Source organism: Lithobates pipiens, unplaced genomic scaffold (assembly GCF_037356315.1).
Source record: "Lithobates pipiens isolate NorthernLeopardFrog02 unplaced genomic scaffold, aLitPip1_a1.2 Scaffold_18, whole genome shotgun sequence".
NCBI classification, from domain to species: Eukaryota; Metazoa; Chordata; class Amphibia; order Anura; family Ranidae; genus Lithobates; species Lithobates pipiens.
The window spans coordinates 595,439,682-595,450,598 of record NW_027507758.1 but is presented as its reverse complement, the minus strand read 5'-3'; the positions used below and the strand labels follow the sequence as shown (position 1 = coordinate 595,450,598).

General features: G+C 43.4%; 1 protein-coding gene across 1 annotated transcript; it reads right to left on the bottom strand.

Annotated features, from left to right (window-relative positions):
* Positions 1-5,573: 5,573 nt before the first annotated feature.
* On the bottom strand, positions 5,574-10,035 carry LOC143990334 (alpha-1,4-N-acetylglucosaminyltransferase-like). The gene is made up of 2 exons (XM_077490378.1): positions 9,588-10,035; positions 5,574-6,161 (listed from the first exon to the last, which is right to left on the bottom strand). The coding sequence occupies exons 1-2, from the start codon at positions 10,023-10,025 to the stop codon at positions 5,574-5,576; spliced, it is 1,026 nt and encodes a 341-aa protein (XP_077346504.1). The 5' UTR covers positions 10,026-10,035.
* Positions 10,036-10,917: the final 882 nt, after the last annotated feature.

Here is a 10,917-nt window from a genome sequence, read left to right as displayed (position 1 = left end):
CTCCCGAAAAAATAGCCGTTTTTAAAACTTTTTTTTGCATTGATACATGTCCCCTGGGGCAGGACCCAGGCCCCCAAACACTTTTTAGGACAGTAACTTGCATATTAGCCTTTAAAATTAGCACTTTAGATTTGAACCTTGGAGTCCCATAGACTTTAATAGGGTTCTAAAGTTCACACAAAGTATGCTATATACTAGCTCCGTCGAATCTTCTTTATACATACGACAGACACCATAAGCCTTCAAAGACAGATTCGACCGTAATTCATGTGGATTTTCGGACGCATGCAATTTTTGAACGAAAAACAAAATAAATAAAAACGAATTTCGGGAGTAACTAAATAAATACATTTTTTGGACGAAAACAAAATTCCGAAACGAAATATTTTACTCTGTACATGTATAATGAGAACACCAGAAATTGTATTCAGGTAAAGCTTGAGGTGCACACTGTGCAAAGGACACTAAAACAAAATACTGCAGCTCCCTGCCTGTATTTGTAGATGAACACTGGCAATTGTATTTAGGTAAAGCTTTAGGTGCACACTGTGAAAAGAACACTAAAACAAAATACTGCAGCTCCCTGCTTGTATTTGTATGAGAACACCGGCAATTGTATTCAGGTAAAGCTTTAGGTGCACACTGTGCAAAGGACACTAAGACAAAATACTGCAGCTCCCTGCCTATATTTGTATGAGAACACCGACAATTGTATTCAGGTAAAGCTTTAGGTGCAGACTGTGCAAAGGACACTAAAGCAAAATACTGCAGCTCCCTGCCTGTATTTGTATGAGAACACCAGAAATTGTATTCAGGTAAAGCTTGAGGTGCACACTGTGCAAAGGACACTAAAACAAAATACTGCAGCCCCCTGCCTCTATTTGTAGATGAACACTGGCAATTGTATTTAGGTAAAGCTTTAGGTGCACACTGTGCAAAGAACACTAAAACAAAATACTGCAGCTCCCTGCTTGTATTTGTATGAGAACACCGGCAATTGTATTCAGGTAAAGCTTTAGGTGCACACTGTGCAAAGGACACTAAGACAAAATACTGCAGCTCCCTGCCTATATTTGTATGAGAACACCAGAAATTGTATTCAGGTAAAGCTTGAGGTGCACACTGTGCAAAGGACACTAAAACAAAAAACTGCAGCCCCCTGCCTGTATTTGTATGAGTACAATGGAAATTGTATTCAGGTAAAGCTTAAGGTGCCCACTGGGCAAAGGACACTAAAACAAAATACTGCAGCTCCCTGCCTGTATTTGTATGAGAACACCGGCAATTGTATTCAGGTAAAGCTTTAGGTGTACATTGTGCACAGGACACTAAAACAAAATACTGCAGCTCCCTGCCTGTATTTGTATGAGAACACTGGTAATTGTATTTAAGTAAAGCTTTTGGTTCACACTGTGCAAAGGACACTAAAACAAAATGCTGCAGCTCCCTGCCTGTATTTGTAGGAGAACACTGGCAATTGTATTTAGGCAAAGCTTTAGGTGCACAGCGTGAAAAGGACACTAAAACGAAATATTGCAGCTCCCTGCCTGTATTTGTATGAGAACACCGGCAATTGTATTCAGGTAAAGCTTTAGGTGCACACTGTGCGAAGGACACAGTACACTAAGTGAAAATACTGCAGTTCCCTACCTGTCAGGATATTATGAAGAGAATAACAGGAATGGATCTAGCTAAACTGAATACAGTGTATAAATATATATACACAACACACCTGGGATGCATATATATCCTCTACACACTGTAATGGAAGGTAACTGACTTGTCTGCCTACTCTATATAGCTCAAATTAAATTACATTGTCTCTCTCTTTCTATATCTTTAACCACCACCGCAACACGCCACTCACGACTGCCATGTAGGCGGCCTTAAATAGTGTGGGGCGTGTAATAAACCCCCTGAGACATAATTGGCCAAAGCCATCCTGGCTTTGGCCAATTATGGCCCCTCGATTTTTTCTGCGCTGTGATTGGCCAAAGCATGCGGGTTATAGTGCATGCTTGACCAATCAGCAGCCAGCAATGCACTGCGATGCCGCAATGAATTTTGGGCCTTGATGCGCTACTCGAATTTAGTGCGAACAGCTCATAATGTACGAAATTCAGCGAACCACCAAACAGTTGATGTTCGAGTCGAACATGGGTTTGAAGCTCATCCCTAGTAAAAATCCTCTCCTAGTAAAAATCCTCTCCCACCCAATTCCTTCTGTCTAAATCCCCCAACACAAATCTTCTTTCCCTCACCAATCCCCCTTCTCAGAACAACAATTCCTCCCAATTTTTTTTCACAGCAAACATTCTCTCCCCTCTTGAAGCAACCCCCTTTATCTATATTTTAGTGCAGATCCTCCTCCACCTCCCAGAGCAAATCCTTTCTCCACTTCTAGCACAAATCATTTCCCCAGCAAAGATGTCCCATCCCCCAAGTGCCCTCTCCTAGCACAACTCCTCATTCTGGCACAAATACCCACTCCAAAATCCCCTCCCAGCACAAATCCTCTCCCTGCTTATAGCACAAAGCAACCTCACCCCTCCAGCTCAACACAAATCTTTCTCCCCCCCTTCAAAACCTTCCAGGACAAATCTGCCCCCAAATCCCCCTCCCAGCAAAAATCCTCTTCCCACTTCTAGCACAGATCCTCTCTCTCAAGTCCTCCCTTCCACAACCTCCCTCCAATCTTGGGTAAAAGACTCTCCCCCATCCTCACCAGCATAAATCCTCTTTCCCTCAAAGCCCCCATGCCTGCACAAGTCATCCCCCCAGTTCTATCACAAATCCTGCCGCCTAATCCCCCCCTCCCAGAGAAAATATTCTTCCCCTTCCCCAGGAAAAAATTTCCTCCACCACCCCAAATCCCCCATCCCAGTACAACCCACCCTTCTTCCCCATCTCAGGACAAATCCCCACCCACCTTAGTTCCCCTCCCAGACCAAATCCTTTTCCTCTTCAATTAATCCCCAGGAAAAGCTTAAGTCGGGGCGGGGTGGACATTTTAACTGGAAGGTATTGAAGTCTCTGGGGGGGGGGGGTGTTGTGGGAAAATTGGTTGGCGGCTGGAGAGGATCACTGAAAACAATGCCTCAGGCTAGTGGGAGGTGGGGGCTGAGCTAGAGGATGGATTTCAATGTTGGCTGGTGATTGGGAATGCAAGAGGATGCTGGAAAAGCCTGGGGGGGGCAACAAAGGGGAAGAGGGAAGATTATGGGAGGCATGGGGCAGTTGTAACAGCTGGCAGCGGGATTCAACACTGTCAGCTATGTAGGTGTGCTGCATGGTGGGGAAATTATTGCGAGTGGCAAAGTGTGCGAGTGCAGGAGTGAAGCATGTGATTGGAATGACAGGCATGTAGGCATCAAGCAGCGGTGACAGCGGGAGAGACTGCAGAAATGACTGGGAGCAGTGGCAGATAGAAGAGTGACAGAAGTAATTGAAATAACAGGCGGGGAGGCATCAAGCAGTGATGACAGCAGAAAGGTAGCATGCTGGTAGCACGCTGACTGGGTTGGATGGAGTGTTGCTGGCAGTGGAAGCTGGCAGGAGAGGGATTGGCAGACTTTCCAGCTGATAGTTGGGTTGGAGCGGGAGTGACGCTGGTGGAGGGGTTAAAGGGGAGATGGAATAGGAAGGGTAGTGGACGGTATAAGGAGGTAATGATACTAACTAAATCACTGGCTGGTCTTACATTGCAGTGTAGAGGATGGCTGTGCTGTCTCTGTCCTTCACTGTCATTTTATTTTTCAAGCTACTTCTTAGCTCCTCTTCAAAAGGGGATGCCGCTAAGAGACAGGAAGCCAGAGGCGGTGGTTGAAACTGGGAGGTGGCCTGCAAAGTGTGTGATTGTTTGCTAGGACATTGGGGGTCCTAGCAACCAATGATAATATTGAAGATTGGGGGGGAGCAGAGATTCCCACTTTGAGGATACCCCCACTGAATGGAGCCCAGTGCTGGAACTTGTTATGGGAACTGGAACTCTGGATTTCAGCACTCCAGCCCAGATCTGCGGGACACCGGGACTTACTTAAAATCTCGGGACGGTCCTGCGGAATCTGGGATGGTTGGGAAGTATGAGAATATACAATAAAAAGTTTCACCTTCATTATTACAGGATCATGCATTTGCACCTCCATTTATGAAGTGTACCTCATTCAATCAAACAAGTGCAATCAGGGTGAAACAGGACAAAAAAAGACAAAAAATAATGAATCTATACACGCACATTATAAATAAAGAGAAGGAAGATGATTTCTGTAAACCTGTGGGGCATAATTTCTCACAACTAGACCGTTCTATGGAAGACATGAATATTTTGGTTCATAAGGGAGATTTTAGGAATACTTAGGAAAAGAAAACATTTGAACTGCAAATGTTAATTCTGCTTGATGCAAGAGATAATGGATTAAAGCGGAGGTCCACCCTAAAGTGGACCTCCGCTCATCGGAACCCTCCCCCCCTCCGGCGCCACAATTGGCACCTTTCAGGGGGGAGGGGGGTGCAGATACCTGTACAGTACAGGTATTCTGCACCACTTCCGGGATAGCTCTCTGCGGAAAGGGGCGTAGATTACGCCCCTTTCCGCAAGTGCCCGCCCCTTTCCGCAAGTGCCCCGCTGCCTGCTGGGAAACACACAGATCCCAGAGGCAGCGGGGACCGTCCTTATTGCGCAGCGCGATTCGCGCATGCGCAGTAGGGAACCGGGAAATGAAGCCGAAAGGCTCCATTTCCTGATTCCCATACCCAAGATGGCGGCGGCAGCACCTTACAGACGATCTAGAGATCGGCTTCGGGTGCCGACATCGCGGGCGCGCTGGACAGGTAAGTGTCACTATTTTAAAAGTCAGCAGCTACAGTATTTGTAGCTGCTGGCTTTTAAAAAAAAAAAAAAAACGCGGAGTCCCGGTGGACTCCCGCTTTAACTGTTGACCTTCGTTTTCTAAGCCACTATCAAAGAATTCTCATCTCTCTGGCTTTTCCTCTCCCCTCCCATTCCAGAGACCATTCATTTGATTTAATGCTATTAAAAATGACTTTTCATTTTCAATCTGCAACTGTTATAATTGTCTGTAAATTTAAATGCAATATGGCTACTTGGAGGTGTTCTGTAAATCAGTGAGCCAATCACACAGAAAATTACATTTATGGGTGTGTTCTGTACACTGTTGGTATACAAATTGCTCAAAGAAATGTAATTTCCTGCTTGTGTGATTGGCTCACAGATTTTCCCTGAATTCTGCATTATAAGTACATTTTAGGGACCTCCTGCAATAGGAATGCTATTTTTGGAAAGATACTCCCCAAGACTTAAATCGTTCTAAAGGGATGCAGACACTGCAGTTATTCTCATCAGAACAGGGAAAGTTCAGTTACAATGAACCAGACCCTTTCATTCTAAATTTGTCTACAAGGAACGTGGTGAAACAAACAGCAGAAAACAGGAGGGATCTGCAATAAAGTTCGTTAAAATCCCTGCAATGTACATTGATCACCCAGGGAGGATTTTCTTTTTATTAACAAAAATGTAGTTACATTTTAAATGAGCCAAATACCCTCAATTTAAGTTACAGGTGAGTTTTCTCATTTCTCAAGATATAGCCATAAGTGGTAGGGCACTGTTTCTGGTAGAGATGTTCCACCAATGTGTTGCTTCCAGGTACCATTGATATGCCTTCTCTATTCTTGAAATTCCAAAGATGTAAGGCATAGGATTCATTAAATGTTGGCAAATTCTGCCAGACTTCAAAGTACCTTCTCCATGCTAGATGCGAGATGGGGTAGAAACGTTGAGGATGAAAATAACTGATGTTTCCACACATGACATCATCCATAGAGTTAAATACCGGCATGCCACACAATTTCTTCACAACACGAGTGAAAACCCCCGGCCCTTGGTGTCCCCATATTTCTCCCCTGTAGTTCTCAACAAAGTTCTCCATAAACTGCCACGCCAACTGGTAATGTGAAGAGAGGCCAAAAACGCTACTGCTAGTATCTTTAAAAGATTCAGCTGCTAGAAAATGGTCCTGGGGTATTGGATGAAGTGAGATGACATCAGCATCCATGTAAATTCCACCGTATTTCCACATTAGAGCAAACCTACAGGCATCTGAGCTAACATGGGTCCAGTAGACTTCTTTTTTTGGGTTCACCTGGTAATCCAGAAAAGTACAGCATTTAATGAGATCATGACATTAGCATATTTTTTCACATTTAAAATACCATGTTAATTACCCTACCTCTGACTCTTTCCCCACTTCGCTGTTATAACTTGTGGGTGGCCACCCTGTTTGCCTGGGGGTTGGCCTGGCTCTGATTTATGGTAGTTTATTTACTTTATTTTGTGTTCTGTGTTTTTTTTCCTTTTTTTCTTTTAAGTGTTTTAGTTGTATATTTTACATTTTCCAAGAAAAAAAAAACCTAGCATAATGAGGCTAATGAGGGGTAACTGAATGGGGCTTCTGTAACTAGGCATAAACAGAAGGTGCCTGGGTTTTGTTAAAGGCAGGTTTGCAGAACATGAGTAAAGTATGGATGCCATATCTGCACCCTGCTGCAGGCAATAGAAGAGGAATGTAAAAAAAAGTAATGGACATTTTTTAGGCTAATAGGCAAGAGATTGTTAAGCATGGGGGGGGGGGGGGGGGGCTGTTGCATGCCTGAGTAATTGTCATTCAAAGTGTGACAGTGCTGAAAGCTAAAAATTGCCCAGGGCAGGAAGGGTGGAAAGTGCCTTGTATTAAAGTGCTTAAAAGAGAAAAAGTTGTTTTGCTAAATTGTTTAACTACTAGATTGCACCTGCCCCCCCCCCCCCCCCCCCCCCACTAGGACAGATGCCTCCAAAGACGTTGCGTACTGTTTGGTGTGGCAGCCTGAGACTTCTATATTGTTGTGCCCAGGTTGACCTTAAGCATTGGGGTAACGCTGTAAAAGTGTACACGCCCATTGGTAGCATTGGTGGTCAAGGGTAAGTTAAGGAGCCCAGGCAGGCATTCATAAATGGGGACAAAATCAAATTTTGGAATCTCCCCTCCACACACCCAGATATCGTGAGAGGGGAAAGTGCTTTTATATGTACATTTGCATAATCTGCTAAGTTTTCCTTACAGGGTGAAAGAATATCAAGGTAAGGGGAAGATCGCAAATTCATCTATGGCATCACGTAAAGTGTTAAATAGATTGAGAAAATTAAGAAAACTTTTATGCCTGCATGCCCCGGGACTGTGACCCAGGCCCACACCTAAATAAATCTTTGCACACCATGTACACAGCATTACAGCAGAAGAGAGTGTCGTGTCAACATCAGAAAAAGAGGGAAGAAGATGACGGAAGAGACCGGGCCACTGCTAGCAAAAGAGCGGCAAAAGAACAGAAGGTAGCGGAGGAACCCGGGAGAAGAAACGGAGAGCCGGAGAAGAGGCCAGAGAGAGCAGAGGAGTCGGAAGAGACCCTCGAAGACGGAAGAGACCCCGGAGCTGCGATAAAAGCAGCAAAATTGACTTCCTTTTCTAGTCCCGTCATAACTCATCACGTTCAAAATGAACGGACTTTAGTCCGTGTGTGGGCAAGTCCCTTCACTTGGAAGTCAGTCGTAACTCCGTTGAAAGTCCGTCGGGAAGACCGGCGGACCTAGACTGCCGGAAAGTCCGGTCATGTTTGGACAAGTCCGCTCGTTCGGAAGTCCGTCGGGAAGTCCGTTGGACCTAGTTTGCTGGAAAATGTGTGTATGCGACATTACAGGAATTAATGAGCTGTAATGTGTAGTAAGCTCTAGCAACCAATGAGTGAGTGGTAATGGTTTGCCACTCTTTCATAAAGGCCAGATTTGTGGAGTGCACGACTAATAGTTCTCCTGTGGATAGGGATGAGCTTCGAGTTCGAGTCGAACTCATGTTCTACTCGAACATTGCCTGTTTGCCTGTTTGGCGAACAGTGAACATTTTGGGGTGTTCACGGCAAATTCGAAAAGCCACGGAACACCCTGTACAAGTCTATGGGAGAAATCTAAAGTGCTAATTTTAAAGGCTAATATGCAAGTTACTGTCCTAAAAAGTATTTGGGGACCTGGGTCCTGCCCCAGGGGACATGGATCAATGCAAAAAAAAAAGTTTTAAAAACGGCAGTTTTTCGGGAGCAGTGATTTTAATAATGATTAAAGTGAAACAATAAAAGTGTAATATTCCTTTAAAATTTCGTACCTGGGGGGGTGTCTATAGTATGCCTGTGAAGGGGTGCATGGTTCCCGTGCTTAGAACTGTCCCTACACAAAGTGTAATTTCTGCAGAAAAAAAGTCATTTAAAAATCACTCGCGTCTATAATGAATTGTCGGCTCCCGTAATACAGAGAACACTCATTGAAAGTCATTGATAAAAAAAGCGTGGGGTTCCCCCAAATTCAATTACCAGGCCCTTCGGGTCTGGTATGGATATTAAGGGGAACCCCGCGTCAAATTAAAAAAAAAATTGTCTCCCATAGACTAAAGTTCACACAAATTTTAGGTCTGTTCGCAGGTTCTGGTGCGAACCGAACCGGGGGGGGGGGGTGTTCGGCTCATCCTTACCTGTGGACAGATTTTCCCACCTGAGCTGTGCATCTCCGCAGATCCTCAAGAGTTGCCATGGGTCTCTTGGCTGCTTCTCTGATTAATGCTCTTCTTACCCGGCCTGTCAGTTTAGGTGGACGGCCATCTTGGTAGGTTTGCAATTGTGGCATACGCTTTCCATTTTTGGACGATGACTTGACCAGTGAATTAACCTATCCCTGCTTTAAACTTCTCCACCCTGTTTGGTGTGTTCCTTGGTCTTCATGATGCTGTTTCTTCACTAAGGTCCTCAAACCTCTGAGGGCTTCAAAGTGCAGCTGTATTTATACTGAGATTAAATTACACACAGGTAGAGTCTATTTACTGATTAGGTGACTTCTGAAGGCAATTGGTTCCACTAAATTTTAGTTAGGGGTATCGGAGTAAAGGGGGGCTGAATACAAATGCATGTCACACTTTTCATATATTTATTTGTAAAAAAAATTGAAAAACATTTATCACTTTGCTTCCACTTCACAATGTGCCCACTTTGTGTTGGTTTATCACATAAAATCCCAATAAAATACATTTACATTTTTGCTTGTGATATGACAAAATGTGGAAAATTTCAAGGGGTGTGAATACTTTTTCAAGACACTGTATGTGTGAGATCTAAGCAGTGCTACATGTGACTTCTAATCTTACTGGATTTGGAGGGAGATTTACTGAGGTCACTATTGTACTGGTCATCTTGAGAAAACAAAACCCTTGCCTCTACCAAGATGGCTGCTTCCACATAGTGCTGAACAAAGCATAGTAGTCCAGTAATGGGGAAATATCAGTTGCTGGGAGACCACAGACAATATTGGTGACTTGCCCTCGTATGACTTTTTTAGGCACATATTTTAGAGTTCAGTTTCCTCTTTAATACAGCTAATAATGTTATTATCATTTGCAACAGTTTCCACATGTTATTGAGCTTCCCTATCTGCATGTATCCACATTTTTTACTGTGTTTGCTTTCCCCCAAGGTACCCCAATCCATCTCTAACATACCTTATCAAACCACGGCTTAAGTGGTGTGTTATTAAATAACTGATTCATTCTTAGAGGGAAGAGATAAATGTTGCTATAAGACGACAGGGTTGGAAATTGTTGTTTTGCTCTCTTTTCATCTTCCTCGGTAGTAATATTCTCCAGTCCTTTCATGAAGAAGACCACCGGTCGGTCAGGGTAGACTCGTGCGGCTGATTCAATAGAACAAAGTACCAGGGATGGTGGATTCATTCTGTCCGTGGTCTCCATAAATAAGATTCCATTTCCTTCTCTTAGAATGGTGGAAGCACTGAACGAATTGGCTCTGTTTGAGATTACAAACTGCTTGTAAAGGTGATCCAAAATTAGACCACGTTTATAATTAAAAGAGGTCTTGCTAATATAGGCTATAGCCACTACTATAATGAATATAGTGCATATTTTTCGTAGTTTCAGCATGACTGTGGAATACTATGTTTGAGCTACAAGAAAAAACAGAATTATATTAGATAAGATCCAATGATCACATTTATTAAAGATAAGCATAAGAAATGTTTGGGTCAATGTCTATTGCAGCAGGACAAGAAGATGTAGTATCACAGCAGTATGTTTGTTCCTGAGTATATCTACACTCAACAAAAATACATTTATTGCAGCTTACCAATCCCTATAATGGATATAGTGGCTACATTAATTTTCTTTTTTAGGCAAGTATAGAAAAAAATATATTATACAGGATTTATATAGCGCCAACAGTTTGCACAGAACTTTACAACATGAGGGCAGACAGTACAGTTACAATACATTCAATACAGGAGGAAACAGAGGGCCCTGCTTGTTAGAGCTTGCAATCTAAAAGGCACGGTCAAGTGATACAAAAGGTAATAACTGTGGGGGGTAAACTGATGGGGGAATGCCTATTAATCCTGCCAGAAATCAAGTGCCCTTGTGACTTCCTGTGCACTGAGCTGAAATATCAAACAGTATGTGCCTTCCATTTTCTTTTATGAAATATAAAACATTTTATTATTATTTTTTAAACATATCCATACAAAAGGAAAAAGCTGTTCAGGTAGCGAAAGGGTTAACAGACCAAGCTGTCCAACAATAGTAGCAGTTATAGGGTTGAGATTAACCATTTTCCACTGTCAGAGGTGCATACAATGGTTAGATTGTATTTTTTGATGTAAAACCTTCATCTTACCTTATGCCCTGTTTGTGTCAGGTACAATAGTGAACAGGAGGGTGACGTGAAGGGGGCTGAGGACAGCAATGTGGTGGTAGGGGGCTGAGGACAGTAATGTGGTGGTAGGGGGCTGAGGACAGCAATGTTGGTGGTGGGGGGGGCTGA